Source organism: Camponotus floridanus, unplaced genomic scaffold (assembly GCF_003227725.1).
Source record: "Camponotus floridanus strain SB8 unplaced genomic scaffold, Cflo_v7.5 scaffold5, whole genome shotgun sequence".
Taxonomy (NCBI): Eukaryota; Metazoa; Arthropoda; class Insecta; order Hymenoptera; family Formicidae; genus Camponotus; species Camponotus floridanus.
The window spans coordinates 2,347,767-2,366,084 of NW_020229658.1; the positions used below are offsets into that span (position 1 = coordinate 2,347,767).

The following is an 18,318-nucleotide window of genomic DNA, read 5'->3' on the forward strand; positions in this document are numbered from 1 at the left end:
GTTTCTCGCGAGCGGGGACATACAATCCAATTTAATTGCCCGGCATTGTGTCGCGGGAGTTAATGACTGCGCTCGCGGTCGCCTTCCTCTCGGGACGCGCCGCCGCTATGTCACTCAAGACAAGCTGCAACGCAACTTTAATTACGATGCGCGTGAAACACGGAGAGCGGACGCGAAAACACCGTGGGTCGCGAAAACGAAACGTTACGATGCACCGGGAGCTGAGAAACTGCACTTCTTACATTGCCGCGACAAAATTGGAATTACGCAAATCAATTGAAGCGCCTTGCATCGTGATAATAAAATCATAATTTAACTTTTCATTCTCGAAAGAGATAAGTAATTCAATAGTATAAAATGAACCAGAAATGATTTAATAACTTTCAGAAAATTTACAAAAATCACCTTACAATGAAAGAAATTAAAAAAACTTCCGTAGATTAATTTTTTTTCACATGCTTTTACAATTTAAAATCTAACAAAATATCACTTTCGATTCCACATTGCATAACGTGATTCATATATTTTAAAAGGCAGAAATAAAGAGAGAGAGAGAAAGAGGAAGGAGAGACTACTTCGCGATTAATGCAACACATTAGCAAGAATTGTTGGGACCAGCGATCGTCTCTCTGATCTCGAGGTCCCACGTTACATTATTCCTGATCGTTTGAACCATCCGGGATGGTAATTCCGCATTATTTCCCGAGGTCGAGGTCGCAGCAGGCTTCTCGTCGATTCGCGTGGAAAAGGAGACCATCGACCTCCGCCGAATAAATCGTCGGGGACGATCTTGTCGTGACGAGATGACGCGGTAAATCATCCGAGTTCTCAGGGATTCAAAAGACTATCTCTCGCCGATTAGCTTTAATAAAGACGCTCGACTCGCCTATATTAACGCTATTATTGCTACCATGTTATCATACAAGCGTGTAGAATCGTCAAGATAAATGTTTTTTAGACAATAAAGGCAGATTTTATTTTTACAAATAGAATTTTTACAAAGGATCTTTGAGTTTATCGAAAAACAAGTTGAAGAACGAGTTGTCTGATTGACTTGCTAATTAAATCTCAGTATGATATATCGTATCAATCAAACGATGAATAAATAAATTCCGTAATTGAAGATACAGAAATATTCAAACAGATTTAAATAATTTTAGCCGTCTAACATATCTCTCTAGTTCATCTATAATAATATATTCGCTTTTTTTCCTATCAATATCCCGTTATAATATTCTCTCTTCTATTTTTACACATATCATATTTCAATTTCAGAAACTTTGTTTTATTGTATAATAATATTATAACTTTTAATGAAAATAAATCTTTTACATATATATATATTTTATATATTAAAAAATAAAATTTTATTATTTGGTAAATTAAAGACTTTAATGATAAATGTGATAATCTAGTTTCTCAAATTTTAAAAAATCAAGCTAAATTATATAATTACTAAATTATAAATTATAAATTATAATTATTAAAGTAAAATTTTTAATTATTAAAATAAAATTTTTAATAATTTGTTACGCGACATCGTATACTCATAATTAAAAAACAAAACTTACATAAAAATAAAAAATTGAATTGTTGTCTTCCAAAATTAAAATATAATCTTTCAGCATTTTCTAACGTTATATTGCGTAAAATTTCGAATTGATAGAAGCGATTCGCGTCGCGCAAGAAAGGTTCGATTACTCTTGACCCTCCAATATCCTTCTCGAGGCTTACCTTGCCGCAGCGATGATCGCCTTATCCGGGAAGCCTACCGCCGTTGCCCAATTACCAAGATTGTCAGCGAAGAGGATCCGATATCAAGACGTTGTACAGAATCGAAGGACGAGTTTTCACTTTTTAGTCCAAGCCGGTCTCCTCCAAGTCGCACAGTTTCTTTCACACGCGACAACTCGCCGGCGTATACTGGGTGCACGCGCGATTATGTCTGTCCATCTGGGCGGGACACGTGCACGAGCACGCGCCTCGGCGAATTTCGGCACTCTTTGTCGAGAGAAAGAGTGTCAACGATCGCGGTTCCCCTTCCGGCTGTGCGGCCGGCGATCGATCCGTTTTAGCGGAGACGATCTCCCCGCCGAGGAGATCCCCTCGACGAGACGAGGACGGAATGTCAGGATACGCGGATATCCACTGATCAGGAAGTACCTCGACGCGAGTCGCAGGCGCGGCTGGGTGCAACACGGTGGTCGCGCGTCCTCGCGCAAGACGTCGTCGCGGCAGGTGCAGCCGCTGCAGCTGGCACGATCGTCGGCTTCATACTGAAGAGAAGCGATACACACGGCAGGCACGATGCCGCCGTGCGAGCAGCTACGAGAAACTGGCTCCACCGCCGCCGCCGACTGTTCCGAAAACTCGCAGCAGCGCCGGTCTCTCCTCTCCGTCTCTCTCCTTGAATCTCTCTCTTCGTCCTCTCGCTCTCGTCCTCTGCCACCGCTCTACCCCTTCGCTGCGTGCGTTTGCCATTCGTGGTGGGGTGCTGCTCTCCGCCGAATGGAGTAGGGGTCATCCTCTCTTTCTCTCTTTCCCCCTCGTGTTCTCCTTCTCTCTCTTATTTTCTTTCTTTCTGTCTGCCCCGATGCAGGGATCTCTCTCCTTCTTCGTATGGGATCGCGAACGGGTCCTGAAGATATTTTTGGATTTTTCTTTCGATACGTTGTCCTGCGTCTTGCGAGGAGTCACCCGGTTTAAGACCCGTTCGGAGGGATCCTCTCGATAAATCCTCGCCAGAGAAATAGCTGCGACAACGTCGAAGTGAATTTACTCGACGATTCCTTGGATTTATATAAAGGAATCAAATTGTAAAATGAAATCTGTGTAGATATTTCTCTCTCAGAGTCTGTATACTTTCTTTTGCGTCTCCATTATATTAAATCTGAATTTAGTAGCACAATTTTTAATTGTTGCCAAGGTGGCATTTTTTCGATAATACTTCTCACGGTTCAAGCATTTCTCGACAAGATGGAATCTTGACGAGGAATTTTTCTCTAAAAGTTAAAGAAAATTTACATTATTTTAAATTATTCAAAGATATTTATTTCTTAGACACGTATATTTCAATTCAAATTATTTTCATATTTTTATTTCGAGCAAAATGTAAAGATATTAAACTTGTGGAAAAAAAGAATCGACGAGAGGCTTTATTTCGCGAATTTTGGAAAAGATGAAAGAGTCTCATCTCGATACCTGAATTTCCTTGGACCCTTGCAGGTGCGCAAGAAGATCACAGTAGAATTTCCGCGTGTCCGTTTTGTCCTTTCTGGTCCTAGTCGGACAGACTCTCGAGCCCGGCGCGACGCGTTCCGGTAGGTCGGTGACGCCAAGAACCGGACCGGCTGCAAAAACGATTACGTTTCGAGAAGAGTGAGAGGGAGTTAGGGGGAAAGGAGGAAGGCAGAGAGAAAGAATGGCCGGAGATTACCGGCAGGTCTTGGACCGTAAAGACGCCCGGACGCATCGCCGAATATGGCCGAAAACATTCATACGTAAGGGCGCCTGGTAACAAGTCGTATCATCGCGAAATGTTACAAATCGAGAGACGTGAAAATTATTAAATGAATTTATTTTTCTAAATAGGATAATTTTCTTCTGCTGTAACGTTTATCCAGATAGAAAAACGTAATGCCTATAAGAAAGGATTACAGTAACTTTCAAGTGCTAGTAACGTTCATTCTCATCCTTGCTAAATTGATCTTTATTTCTCTCAATCAATTAAGATTTTATAAAATTAATTAGAATAAATATTAATAAATGTTTTTTTTAACGTGCAAGATTTTAATCGTGTTCGATATTATAATAATAAATTGTAACAAACATTAAAAAATAACATTTCTTAATTTATAATATTATAAATTAATATAATATTAATGTAGAAAAATGAAGAAATAACGAACATTAATATATAGAAAGAGCTTGAGATATTTTATACAGATGATGAATTTTTTGACTTTACTGGGAGGAAGAACAATAGAATGTAAAATCACTTTGTATTAGTCTGATAATTTTCACAGTGCTGTAAAATAATTAGTCCGATCCTTGGTTGCAAGGGTGGCGTTTAGCATCCTTAGACATTAGACCACTTCGCGCTTGCGAAGCAACAGTAATTAACGATGCTTGAGCTCATGTACTTTCATAAAGTCCGGAACTTTCTAATGTGCTCGATAAGTATCTCTGTTTAAGCGTAACGGGGTTACGTTGCTTCAATGCGCAGATTTTTTTTCTACGAACATCTCTAGGAATCTTTTTCATCGTTTGAAATTAAAACAGCCAAGAAAGCCGTGCTAAAGAGGTCGGGACAGCATTAGAGGTTTTTTCCACATTAATAGCAATCATATTTGAAGAATTTGCGCACCGTTTTCGGCTCTTAATTAGGCCGCTCCCATTTTGCGAATTTTTTTTACATCTCACCTCCTGCTTTATTTTCAATATTTGATGACTTGACAAGATCTTTAAATTGTATATTCGTAGATTTATATTATCTCATATAATGGAACGAAATTTATTGACAAAAAATTAAGAATATTATCCATTTATTTCCTGTTTTCTTTTTTTTGTTGTATAATGTTTATTAGTTGTAGTTGAATTTTTTAGAAACATTATCTACGCATTAAAGATTAACGATAAACGAATCATTTCTCCGCTAACACTTTTCTGCTGGGATTTCTCGTCGATCCGGCGGAAATTGCGAAAGATAAAGTATTCTCCAGGGGCGTGTGTCGTTGAATGGACACCCTCTTCGCGTCTTCCAGCCCTTCGCAATCGTGCAACGGCTCGGCCGAACGACTTTCCTTTAAATCGGTGGGACGTTTTACGTGCCGTAGATTGACATTTACAGTGAAATCCCGAGCAACGGGCGCAGCTGGTTTACCATTCGTTCAATGATGCCTTAAGGATCTACGGTACCGTAGCTGGAACCTGTTTCTCTTGTTCCTGGTTGCACCGGCTATATTTATACGCATTTGCGCGCGTGCGTCTACGCATACACGCAACGCATATCTCGTCGCCGTACAAATTGAATCGCAACTAATTATGAAATATTACCGATGTGTCGCTTCGTTTCAATGCTCGAGAATTTCACGCTGCGACATGTAATTCACCATCTAACTAACGCGCACAATAGCATCATGTGACACAAAAATATATATTATATATCTTATAAATCTGGATTTATGAAATTTCAAAAAAATATATATTTCTATAGAATATTTATTTTTTAGAAAATAAAAAAGGCGCTGGCATAAATATTTCCAGGTTTTAAATAAATTAATTTTAAAGAGGAGTAGGACATTTTTACGTCGAACTCTCACATCAAAAAATATATAGATAATCTCAATCTTTTATCTCTTTGCAGTACAAAATAATCATAGATTGAACATTACGTCTACGCATATATTTTGCACATGTCTAGATGGAATATTTTTATTTTTCCGGATTGACCGGATTTCATTTCGCGTCGTTGCGCTCGGATTAATTCGGCAACAATGAAATCAGAAGTGATTTCTACCTTACCTTTTACGATCCGGTGTCTCGGAGCACATCGCGTGGGCCGTTTGGGAAATTGCAACCGATGCAACGCGCGCACATTTTAACACTCGGAGATTCACACGTGGCGGCGGACCGGGCCCTCGACTTCCTGTCGACGACCGAGCAAACGAGTCGCACGATATAACGCAAGGCCGGATACGGAGTTGCGTAATTATACATCGGCATCGTATTTTTATGCCTTTATCATACCCTTTATACACCCATTAAGCGACTCTTAAGAGTCCTCAAGTACGCCGCGGAAGTGTGAAATTAATCTGACGTAAGAGAACAAAATTATTCCATATGGTATAATTGCATGCAATCACATTAATGTTTGAATTAACGGCTTAATATTTAATTTTATCAAAGTTTAATGTTTAATTTTATTTTCACTTTAATTTTATTTTCACTTGGTATTTTTGAGAGAAAATTTTTATCTATATCGATTATACATGCGTTTATTCTTTTACTCAACTAAAGGCTACTACAGGGATTTAAATAAATCATACTATATGAACACATAATGCGATGTAGTAATATCAATAATAAATATCAATTAATGAATTTTATAATTTTGAAGAGTTTAGTAGTTATTTGACTTATGTAACTTGACATTCTGATAAATTTATCATTTTTGTAGAAGAATGATGAAAATCTCGTAATAGTTTTCCATCGCTAAATATACAGATAAATTTTTACAAGAAACAAATTCCTTCATTCACTTATTTATCCTTTTTTAAAACAAGAATCTTTAATTCTATTAAATTATATGTTCTTTAATATTGATATCCACCATTACCATTTTGTCTGTTATTCCCGATATCCGCGTTGTCACCGATATGATTGCTAGGAGCATTGGAGAAGTACCCGCCGATATTGCCATTCAAATTATTATCATTATCTCGGCTAAAGGATTGTCCTGCTGCAAAATGTAAAATGATTCTCAATCCAGAGTGTCAGAAAAACGGATGGAATATATATATATTTATATATATATATATATAATTAAATGTATATACATGTAATGTAATTTTTAGATTATTTTTATGAAAATGATATGTACTCTTTCTTTTAAATTATTTAAGGAAAAAAGAAAAATTAAATATTGGAGTACACTCTTATACATAGTATTACTAAAAACTAGTTGTTTATATAAAAGTTATGAAAATAGAATTTAAATAATCTATTACATTTATTACAAAAGTTAAGTGTTATTTAACACAAAATAAGTTCTTTTTTTAAATTGCCATTTGTTATTCGTGTCGAATGAAAAACAAAGGATTGCAATCTTATCGCACCTGACTTTCCTGATTGATAACCGTTGCCACCTCCATTAAATCCATTGGGCTTTCCCTCGCCAGGGCTACCGTTTGGATATCCATTAGTACCGCCTCCATTAAATCCCGAGTTATCTGCAAAGCCGCCACTTTTGCTATCCGGTCTACCAGAAGAATAACCGTCGTTGTTACCATTCGGTCCGCCAGAGCTATATCCTCCACCCGTATTTGCTTCGCCTTCATATCTAATTTGCGGTTTAAATCCATCCTGATCAGCCTCATACTCGACAATCTGTTTTCTACCATCTGGAAGTAAAACGTTGAACTCTCCTTGAGCGTGATCACCGTTTCTAGTTTCCTTATGACCGTAATTGCTGCCAGATTGCTCATCCTTTACTTCGTACGAAAATTCATATTTTGCTGGCTCCTGAAAGTAAAAGAACAGATCTTCAAATACACATCTAAAATAAATGTGTTATTTAATCAGAATCAAATATTTAATAAAAATATTAAAGGGATATAAATATGTATGAAGAAATTTTTTTTGTGATTTTTGTATTAATTATCTTTCATACGTCTTTGATATTTAATTATTTCAATGAGACATGCTTACAGTGCTCTCTTCTTGTGCATTGTCGTTGTAACCTCCGTTTCCTCTTCCTTCATTTTTAAAACTTCCACCGCCGTTTTCAAAGTTGCCTACATGTCCATTTGTGCCTCCTCCAGATGGATAGCCATTAGCACCACCATTTCTGAAACCTTCTCCATTTCTAGTTGGGCTTTCAGATGGATAACCATTGTTTCCATGTCCATTTCTATCAGGTGGACCATAACTGCTTGATAAGCCTCCATTGGTACCGAATCCGTTTATTTTAGGTACATTCGGAGATTCATAATTACTCGACAGTTTTCCACCATTTCCATTACTTCCCCCATTGAAATGATTTTTGCCGTTCGTATTTCCATTTGCAGGTACTCCATAACTAGTAGAAGGCCTTCCATTATTATTGTTTCCACTAGAACCACCTCCATGGTTTCCATTTGCGCCAGGAGCACCATAATTAGTCGATGGTCTTTCCCCATTTCCCCGATTTCTATCTCCGTTATTTCCATTTATACCAGGTACACCATAATTAATCGATGGCTTGTCTCCATTGTCGCCGTTTCGAAAACCATCTCCGTTGTTTCCATTTGCAATAGGAACCCCATAGCTACTCGACGGTCGTACATTACCGCCGGTTTCACTAAAATCTCCAAAACTTGAAGCACTATAAGAAGAGGATTGTCCATTCCCAAATCCATTTCTTCGAGATTGACCTAGACCATTTACGCGGGCATTTCCTCCGATGGGTGCATCGTAAAGTTTCGACGGACCATTACCTGCGCCATTACCACCGGGTCCGCTGAAACTTGTTGCGCCACCGTTTCTATTAGCATTACCCCCGTTACCAAAATCCGGCGTGCCATATTGGGTGGACAGATCGGCTTGACCATCATTCGCACCAGAGATTCCTGTTCGTGAAGGTAAATACGAATTGACCGGAGGTTCCGAACGCGTCATCGCCAGCGTGATAAACGTTATTATACCGATCTGTAATAAGGATTTTATGCATTATTATTATGTAAATGTATCTTCCGCAAGATTTTTCTTTTGCATGAAAAAGTAATCATAGAGAATTTCTTTTATTTTTTAAATAGTTTCTGTTTTTCAAACACAATTAAATAATTCTTACTGTCATAAAATTAATTGCAATATAGAATTTATGATATATTACATAAATATTTTTGTATCAATTTTTGATAAAATCATAACTACATATTTATGAAAAAAAATCTATATATATTTATGAAATGTAAATTTATTGAAAGATGTCATTGACGCCAAAAACAAATGTATAGATGATGAATTCTTTGTGATTGACTTTTTTTTTCGGCAATTATTTCTAAATTATAATAAATATATCCGAAAAAAATCTAACAAAAATTTATCGTTAATTTCAAATTTGATAAACACTAGAATCGAAATATATGTTTTATTTTTTCATTTTTTCTCACCTTAAACATATTGAAGATACTCGGTGCTTTCCAGCGGCAAAGAAAACAAATTTTTGTTACTTTATCCCTCCAAGGGAGAGTCGTTCTCCCTGCTCTCGCTTTTCTACCCTTCCAGCACAGGATAGTCTCGAGGGAATGACAAACATGGGGTCCGCTTCGCTCTTTATATATCCCGGGACTCATCCGCGTTTCTAGATCATAGTTTGGTGCAATCGGTAAGATTTACAGCAATAGTTCGATGCAAGTGTGTCACGAGATGCCACGCGGAATCGACGGTGACGATGGAAAAGAGAGCCAGATCGGCGTACAAGTAAGCGTAATCACGAGCAGATTCGCGCTCTATATCTCTTCGATCGCGATTCCCGAGTCGGTGTTGCGCCGATGAATCGTTAACTCGCAATCATCTTGAACGTCTCTAAATTATCTCACAACACAAGTGGAGCTTTTAACAATCTTTGACACATTCTAACATCGCCTCTCTATAAACAAAACTATAAAAACGTACTTGACCACATGTTTTAATATAAAAATTATCTTCTTGACGTAAGGACTGAGAAAAAAATTGTTATAATATCAATCCAAAAATTTATCGAGTGACAAATGGAAATGTATAAAGAGATTTTATAATAAGATTATTGATAAAGTTGCGTAATATAAAATTGAAACTTATATGGCACAATGCCTGTCACAGTTAATTGATTATGACACATACATAACTATATTCCATTACTCAATCTCTAATAATTTTGCAGGGAAATCAGAAGAAAGGCTTTAATGGCGCGATCGACGCGTCAAGATGCCGTTGACAGGCACGTGAAATGTCCTCCAATTATAAGAAGCCTAAACAGCCGTGGCTTCTTCGTAGAACTGTCGCAATAAACCCGCGTGACGCAAACTTGCATAATGTATCTCTGTCTCATCCAGCCTACCATCAGCTGCATACGAGTGCTCGGATTGCACAAATTTTCCCCGGACAAGATATATGCACACATTATAGTTGTATGTATGTGCGTACGCTTGTGTATATAGAACATCAAGTAAGTATATAAGTATATTTAAAGTGATCATTGAACACTTAATTTTCTCAAAAAAATTTGCTTTTACGATTTTAATTTATTTTATTCTGATTTATCTGATTTGGATAAATATTTGGAGAATAAGATAAATTAAAATCGTAAAAGTAAATTTATCATATGATACACAAGTTAGATATCTATAAATAATAATCTTATATCAATCTTATATCAATATAAGATTAATATAATTATATAATATAATTTAATACAAGCATAATTATAAATACAAGCAATATATGTGCAATTTTATTTCTAAATTAATCCTTGATTAATTGGACTAACGTATTTATGATGTAAAGAGAGATTCTTTAATAAATTCTTCGCGTAAATATATAATTATCTCTATATTAATTCTTTAACTATTATAGTATAAAATGGAATTAAAATAAATAAATAAATTATCGTAGGAAAATAAAAGAACGTGTGCATATATGTTTGTACACTATCCTTTCATCCGCTCGATCATTCGATTACATTTTATGTTGAGCAGGTATGGTAAACGCAATCGCCTTGTGCGAATACACGTCGAGAGATGTTTTGTATGGAACACGATTCTTCTCTAGATACATATCTCTTAGTACGGGCTTTGTGTCATCTGTGTAAATAAGAACGCGTGTGTGTATCCCAGTCGCTTCATACAAATTTCTACACTGTGTCTCGATCGTCATCAATTATCCGTGTGATATGCAAAGCTAAAAAGTTCTCACGCTAATTTTATTATCGCTATGCTCTGAGAGTACAGATGAAAAAGTTTTAAACCAAGAAATGCATATTTTTTCAGAAGCAATAATTTGTTTTTCTTTAAAAATATAATAAACAACTGGAAATTTTCTTTAGAAAAAATAATGGACGACTTTTTTTTAATATGCAAAGGTGCATTTTTTTTAATATGCAAGGTATTTAATAGTTTCAATCACTAAAAATATTTATATTTAATTCTCGGTTGCACGCTTGAAAAAAAGAGATGAGGACATCTACATTTTTCCTGATTCTTATGCATTTCTTTCGCGCAGTTTCATACATCTTTTCATGCAAATTCACAGAGCTTTGTTTATTCATATATCAGCGATACATTAAAAATAATCTTATGCCATAACATAAAAGAAAATTTATAAAAATATGAGATTTATATAACATATATTAAAATATTTTTTTAAATGCATATATGTGTGTGTGTGTATACATATATGCTATGCTCCTCTCTTACGACACTTTTACCTGGATAAAATGGCCGCGAAGTGGAAACATCGTCAAGTCAAAATAAACAATATTTTACTTTATAATGGTTAAAATAAATGTTGATAGATTTTTATACATCATTCTGATTGTCTATAATTTTATACATTCAATTATTTGTCTAATACAACAATATATTGAGAGATTAGTCAATAATTGGAACAAGAAATATAATGTCAAGATTGTGCATCGCAGTGAGAACTTTTTAGTAATCGATAAGCCCTATGATATGTATATAAATAGTAATAATCCTGACAGAAAGGTGAAAATATATTTGCTTGTGATGGATACGAATAAAATATATTCTTATATCAATCAAACATTGTGTTTTCAGAATACTGTTCAATTGGAATTGCGAAAAATGCTGCCAGACTTGGTTAACCCGAAACTATGCCACGAATTTTATTTTGTACATCGGCTGGATTATCCTACGAGCGGCATCATGTGCATAGCATTAAATAAAAAAGCAGCCAGAGCAGCATCGTTTGCTTTTGAAAATCAAAAAGTACAAAAGTTCTACTTAGCATTGGTACATGGTCATATACGTGAACCTCATGTCATAATCAACAAGCCTATTGGTTAGCTATTAAAGTAATAGAATATAATAATATTAGAATATAGTATAATAATATTAGAACAAGATTAAAGATTTAATTTTATCTTTTCTTTAATTAGGCGATGATATTCGTGAAAAAAATGGTAATCATAAAATGTGTACAAATGACAGTGTCTTTTGTGAAAAGCCACGTAATTCTTATACAGTATTGATGGTGTTGGAACATGGATTTTGGAAAAACAAGCCTGCTACTAAAATATTACTTGCACCTGGCACAGGCAGACGGCATCAATTGAGAGTACATTGTCATTATATTGGTCATACAGTTATCGGAGATTATACATATAGTGATGGCAAAGATATACAGCCTCATAGAACTTATCTCCATTCTCTTAGGTAAAATTTATATAGAAACTCGCTATTTGAATTAATTAGTTTACTAATTTTCTATTTATTTTTTAGATTAATATTAAACTGTGATATTGAAAATATAGATGTAAGAACAATAGATCCATTTAATGCTTCCATATTATCTGATTATAAAGTGAAAAATATAATAAAAATCTTCGATGAAAATATATTTCACAATATAAATAAACTAATGAAATAAAATTGAGAATTTTTGTTATATATGATGCGCAGATTTATTGCGTCACTTTGACTCCAGATTGACTCACTATGAATTGAAAAGTAATTCTTGGCAAGTGCGAAGCTAGCATTATACAGGCATATCGCGCAGAATTTCTTCTGTAAAAATATATGGAAGAGGTGATCATGCTTGACCAAGTAAATCCTAAAACTGGTTGTTCAATTGCATCTTCAGAAATAACACTGTGACTATCTATAACTGCAGAAACCTAAAAATATATAAAAATTTAATGTCTACTCTAAATTTGATATTTATTTTAACAATTATTTTAATATTTCTTTACCTGATTAATGCAGATCACACACAAATTATTGTTTTTACAAAGTTCATGTAATTGCCTTCCAACATTTCTTTTACTTTTGCCTTGTAATTGATCTTTCCAATCTTCTACTCTATAAGGAGCTGCTATTGAATCGATAACTAATAATCCTATTTTATGAATATTCATCAGAGCTGGAACTTTACGTTGCAGACATAATTCTAATTCATCCTTAAACATGTATTATATATCAATTATTATGTATGAGTAAATAATCATTGATATTTATTCCACAAATTAATATTTTAAAAATTAGTAATATAATTAGAGCATTTATATTAATTGTTAGTTTTAAATTGTCTTTTAATAAATGTATGATTAACAAACTAAATATATATGATAAATTTTAATATTATAATGTTGTAATTACAATAGTGGCTATATGGTTCACAAATATTACATCTCCATTAACAGAATGAGCTTTAGCTATTTCTGAGCTTTGTAACAATTGTTGCAAACGTTCTGATGGAAAAGCAGTTTCTGTGCTAATGTATATCGCACCTGTTAACATTAAATTATATTCCATCATCATACATTTTAATTTATACAATATTATGAATATTTGAAAAATATAAAATAATTGAAAGAAAAAAGAAAAAACATGATAGAAGACCATTATTTATAAATTTGATTAAAATTTGTTTTTATTTTAAAAAATATTTAAGATATTTGTTGAATTTTTATGTTAAGGATTTATAGAAGATATATCAAATTCCAAGACTACATGAGATTTTTATTTGTTGCCTTATTTTCTGTGTTAGCATATTGTATTATTATTTCAGACTTTTTGATTGTTACCAGCTCCGAGACCGCCTGCAGTTACTGGCAGTTGGACAGAGAGACACAATTGTAAAGCCAACTGCGTCTTTCCCGTGCCAGCAGCACCGTAAATTTGCGTGATACCTCGACAAGGTATACCGCCCTTTAATATTATGTCCAATTTCGAACAACCGGTTGTGAGAAATTTCTCTTTAATAGAGGCCGCGTCTGTCACTGTATAATCGCATAGTAAAAATTTTATATATAATACATATATAATCAAAATATTCTTATTTAATAATAGAAAAAATCTTTTTTTTTAACAATACCTAGCAAATCGTCCATTTTAAAGATCATTTTCAATACTATACTTTTGATTAAAGTCACTAGATTAACAAAGTACCGCAATTTTGATCTCAATAAGATAAGATAGAGCAAAAATGGCGTCGGAGAGGTTAGGTTAGGTTAGGTTAGATCGAAAAAATTTATCGTTTGACAGTTGGCAGCCCTACGAGATAGGCTGTGCAACACTGCGCGTATACAAAATAAATTTAAAATCGCTTCTAGCCTAATCATCTTCACGCGATCGACTTTATTTGCACGGCATCGCATCGAATTATAATGCGGCGCTGATTTGTTCGAACGTAATTCGAGACATCGCGATGCTGTATAAGTGTCGAATGAGCACGAATTGTCACGCAAATATGATAAATCAAATCTACTCACCGTTCACAGGCTGTTCCACAGGCCGCTCCACTCGCTCGCCTCGGGACGTCCCATTCTGATCTTGATGCACACGATATCATCAACGCAAACGCGCGACACTTTATTCGGCACTCCCGATATTCGCTCGCATCATATCGCTCGATAATCATCATCAAGGGCGCAAATAACGCGACGCGACTTCGCTCCATCTTCGCGATCGAGCTATCACTGAGCTGTTAAAAACAGATGTCGCGCACTTTCACTGACATATTATGAAAGTCGCGCGATCATCCTTGAACACTTTCGACGCTCTTTCATTCGCGATATTCGTTTAAAAACGGTTAAAAGACGCGAAAAATGCGGACGTACGACGATCCGTGTAACTGCGTATGACTCCGAGTCACGTATGACGCGTATGACGTAGCTATGACGCGTATGACGTAGCAGTCACGCGCCAACATGGCGGCCGAACCAGTGCGCATTCGTTTCTGCACATGGCCATTCCTGCGCGCAACGTTCGCACAACTTTGATTTCTGAATATTGTCTACGGCTTTAATTAATAGCACATAATGATAAATATATAAAGATGGAATCAATTAATCATATTGATCATATATGTAGACCTGCCCGAAGAAAGAGAGAAAAAATTGAGAGATATTTAAAATTTTTTTTTTTTAGTAAAGGATGGAAATGTCTATTCATAGGCTTGTTCTTCTTTTCCTCTTTTGTGCAATTTTGATTCAATATATAACGTAGAAAACATTCATAGTATATTGCATTTATTTTTATATATTCACAACTATAATATTCGCGCGATCATTTTTTGACATTTACAATACTCGTGTACCTTGTTCTCGATGTTCACTTTTAAAAGAATAAAGAGAATTATATATAAATGTAAATAAATTGTCCGAAGAGAGAAAGAATTGAGGGATATTTTTAGTTTTTTTAGTAAACGTTGGAAATGTCTATTCATGATAGAAATGCAAAGAAAGAAAATTATTATGTTTAAAATAATAATTTCATATGAAATACAAAATTAAAAGTTACATTATAGAACCTGACCTTATAAAAGCGTAATAAAATAATCAAATAGTAGACAGAGAAAAGACTAATTGTAAAAGAAAAAAAGTTGTTAACTTAACTAAACCATTTAACTAAATTATTATCTTTTTAACTGGAATATTTAACTATTATAAATCTAACATGACATTTATTTAACTTAAATATTTCAATATTTTAATTAAAAAAATAATAATTTAGTTAAACGGTTTAGTTGAGTTAACAACTTTTTTTTCTCAATGTACGTGTGTGTGTGAGACTTTAAAAATATACTTGGATATAAATACACTTATATTATTAAACGATTAATACATCTCGTGAGGTTTAATAAATAATTAATCTGTGTACACTGAGAAAAAAAGTTGTTAACTTAACTAAACCATTTAACTAAATTATTATCTTTTTAATTGGAATATTTAACTATTATAAATCTAACATGACATTTATTTAACTTAAATATTTCGATATTTCAATTTAAAAAAAAATAATTTAGTTAAACGGTTAACAACTTTTTTTCTCAGTGTACGTGAGTGTGTGTGTGTGTGTGTGTGTGTGTGTGTGTGTGTGACTTTAAAAATATACTTGTATATAAATACAATTCTCACATACGTCAAAGTACGCGTTAAATATTTCGGCAGCGAGCTAACACGTCATTCGACCTTGTGACGTAGCGCGCTATTGTTTATTATACATACGACGACCCCCTATCATTCGCACGACGACATTCCAGCGGTAAAATAGTGATACGAAACGCTCCGTATTATCGAATTCTTTTCCTAAAAGTACGATCGCGATTAGATCGAAATATAATAATTCGACTATTACAATTGACAAATAATTAATTAATAAATGACATGAAATTGTGGCGACGATAAATTCATCGAAACGCGATCTTTCATTATTGCAAATAAAAATTGAAGCGAAAGGGGCAAAAATTACAAATTTTCTCGCAATATTCTCCGATTATCGAACTTTACGAATAATAATTATTTCTTTAACATTGCATAGAATGAAATTCGATTTCACCCGATGTTTTAAACTTTCCTAAATTGCATGCATATATATCATATTAATTAAACGATTGCTGTATCATCAATTTACATTACTTTAATATTTTAATCTTATGATTCGCGTTATTATGCATATATTATACATCAACAAATAGAAATAGTTAATTAGTGTAAGAATCGAGTGGTGCATGATTTTGGCTTCGTTTAAAAATCGAGCGAATTATTGTAATTTTTGTGTTCCTCTCTTACAATAACAATAAAATAATAATAATATTATAAAAATACTACGTATCTCGTATGATTATTTTGCGATCGGGAGTGCCGTGCAAAGTGTCTCGCGATCGTTTCTGTATATGACTGAAATATAATTAACTGAAATATAATTGTTTGTTCGCGAGTGAATACGTGACTGCTACGAGGAAACAACAAAGGATGAAACAACAAAAGAGAAGGACATCTGGAAAAGTATCGGACAGTCAGAAAGCAGGGAGAGAGCCTGAAGCAGCCAGAGACATGCGGTGAGTAATTTCTAAAAATTATTTATTATTTATTATTTATATACACTATTTTTAAAATAGATATATTACTTATTATTTTATTATCGTTTTATTTTTCGATCATTTAAATATATAATTCGGATTGAAATGCAGTAAAACAATCGAATAGATCTAAATAATTAACTTAACAAAAAGATCCATAAAAGATATATTAGTTCTTTTAATAAATAATATCGTATACTTAATCTATATAAAAATAAAATATTATCTATTTATTTCTAAATATTAAATACTATAAATTTAATAGTTATATATTTTGTAAAATTTAATTAAAAGAATCTTTAAGATATTCCAAAAGAAACAAAGAACTTTTCTCAACGTAGAAAAAGTTAATTATAAACAAATTTATATTTAATTATTATAATTAATTTGTATTTAATTTTATTGGAATTTTATTATTAATTTTATTGCATTGTCAAACTCTACGCGATCTCTGTAATGATAGTTATTCACGAAATAGATACAGTGAAATAATCAATTATTATCGAAAAGAAGCAATAATATACTTTTAAATCTAATTTAAACTTTTGATAAACGATATAAATTTTTTTTATTATGATGAGAAATCTTTATTAAAGATCATAATTGCAAATAAAAATGGAAATAACTTCACGAAGTATATTAATCGTTTAATAAATAATTAATCCGTGTGTACGTGTACGTGTGTGTGTGAGTGTGTGTGAGTTTAAAGATATGTGTTTAATAAATTATTAATCCGTGTGTACGTGTACGTGTGTGTGTGACTTTAAAGATGTGTGTTTAATAAATAATTAATCCGCGTGTACGTGTGTGTGTGTGTGTGTGACTTTAAAGATATACTTGTATATAAATACACTTGTATATAACTTTAAAAATATATATTTCCGTTATGTTAATTATCCGATTTTTATTCAATCGTTTTATTGCGCGTTCTGAATCAAATTATATTTAGATCAAATGATATCAGAGAGAATATTTATTTATTATATTAGAATTCTAAATGTGTGTGTGTGTGTGTGTACACATATATATTAGGATAGAAACGAAATAGAAATAGAAGAATAATCATTGCTGTAAAGATTGCAACAAAGTAATAATTTATAATTTTGATTCTTATCGTATAATCGAGTATCGTATTTCGAGAGCAATCAACTATTTATTAATAATAAAATTGTATATAACTTACAAATATATTCCACTTATTCCGGACGTTAATATCGCGACAACGACGAATAAACTTTTCAAAAAAGTTCAATTCAACTATTTCATATATGAGACAGTTCTACCAATCACTGATACAAAAAACTCAATTGACCAGTTGGTGAAACTGTTTCAGTCCTAAGTATTTTCTTAAAAGAACTATTGGCACACATACATGCGTGTATTATGTTTACGCGCATCACGCGTTCGAACGAACCTTGACATTCTCGCGGGTAAAGTCATGATATATCGAATACATACTTACATACATACGCAGGAATAAAAATGGCTCGACACATGAATTTATGCTTATATTAAAACATATATGAATTTCTCATA

At 33.5% G+C, this 18,318-nt stretch overlaps 4 protein-coding genes across 7 annotated transcripts in view; 1 reads left to right on the forward strand and 3 right to left on the reverse strand.

Moving 5' to 3' along the window:
• The window catches only part of LOC105255793 (storkhead-box protein 2), a 78,444-nt gene extending 75,879 nt beyond the window's left edge, over positions 1–2,565 (reverse strand). Inside the window, exon 1 of one of the 2 annotated variants that reach the window (XM_011265289.3) lies at positions 1,735–2,565. The gene's annotated coding sequence lies outside the window, so the exon portion shown is untranslated. The remainder of the gene's footprint in view (positions 1–1,734) is intronic. The other variant, XM_011265290.3, reaches the window with a different exon arrangement.
• LOC105255790 (RNA pseudouridylate synthase domain-containing protein 1) overlaps positions 1–12,348 on the forward strand; it is a 90,309-nt gene extending 77,961 nt beyond the window's left edge. Inside the window, exons 3-6 of one of the 2 annotated variants that reach the window (XM_011265285.2) lie at positions 9,623–9,907; positions 11,517–11,760; positions 11,858–12,134; positions 12,201–12,348. In XM_011265285.2, coding sequence (XP_011263587.1) covers positions 9,689–9,907; positions 11,517–11,760; positions 11,858–12,134; positions 12,201–12,348 — 888 coding nt within the window. In that variant the 5' untranslated portion in view covers positions 9,623–9,688. Of the gene's footprint in view, positions 1–9,622; positions 9,908–11,150; positions 11,445–11,516; positions 11,761–11,857; positions 12,135–12,200 lie in introns of those variants that run through there. The other variant, XM_011265287.3, reaches the window with a different exon arrangement.
• On the reverse strand, positions 6,213–14,203 carry LOC105255792 (pro-resilin). 2 transcript variants are annotated; one of them, XM_020028949.2, is made up of 5 exons: positions 14,192–14,203; positions 8,871–9,061; positions 7,429–8,406; positions 6,837–7,242; positions 6,213–6,460 (listed from the first exon to the last, which is right to left on the reverse strand). In XM_020028949.2, the coding sequence occupies exons 2-5, from the start codon at positions 9,051–9,053 to the stop codon at positions 6,315–6,317; spliced, it is 1,713 nt and encodes a 570-aa protein (XP_019884508.1). In that variant the 5' UTR covers positions 9,054–9,061; positions 14,192–14,203; the 3' UTR covers positions 6,213–6,314. The 2 variants fall into 2 exon arrangements, with proteins under 2 accessions (XP_019884508.1, XP_019884509.1); XM_020028950.2 differs by lacking the exon at positions 14,192–14,203 and having other exon boundaries at positions 6,213–6,457; positions 8,871–9,356.
• LOC105255789 (DNA repair protein XRCC3) lies at positions 12,359–13,911 on the reverse strand. Its single transcript, XM_011265284.3, has 5 exons — positions 13,795–13,911; positions 13,505–13,699; positions 13,077–13,207; positions 12,671–12,877; positions 12,359–12,595 (listed from the first exon to the last, which is right to left on the reverse strand). The coding sequence occupies exons 1-5, from the start codon at positions 13,820–13,822 to the stop codon at positions 12,383–12,385; spliced, it is 774 nt and encodes a 257-aa protein (XP_011263586.1). The 5' UTR covers positions 13,823–13,911; the 3' UTR covers positions 12,359–12,382.
• Positions 14,204–18,318: the final 4,115 nt, after the last annotated feature.

Excerpts from the sequence above, each read along its gene's own strand:
- LOC105255792 (XM_020028949.2), bottom strand. The coding sequence starts at position 9,053 with ATGAGTCCCGGGATATATAAAGAGCGAAGCGGACCCCATGTTTGTCAT. Across the intron at positions 7,243-7,428 it reads ATGCACAAGAAGAGAGCACT|GAGCCAGCAAAATATGAATT; the intron begins GTAAGCATGTCT and ends TTTTACTTTCAG. Across the intron at positions 6,461-6,836 it reads TTATCAATCAGGAAAGTCAG|CAGGACAATCCTTTAGCCGA; the intron begins GTGCGATAAGAT and ends TACATTTTGCAG.
- LOC105255789 (XM_011265284.3), bottom strand. The coding sequence starts at position 13,822 with ATGATCTTTAAAATGGACGATTTGCTAG. Across the intron at positions 13,208-13,504 it reads TGCAGGCGGTCTCGGAGCTG|GTGCGATATACATTAGCACA; the intron begins GTAACAATCAAA and ends TAATGTTAACAG. Across the intron at positions 12,596-12,670 it reads GTGTGATCTGCATTAATCAG|GTTTCTGCAGTTATAGATAG; the intron begins GTAAAGAAATAT and ends ATATATTTTTAG.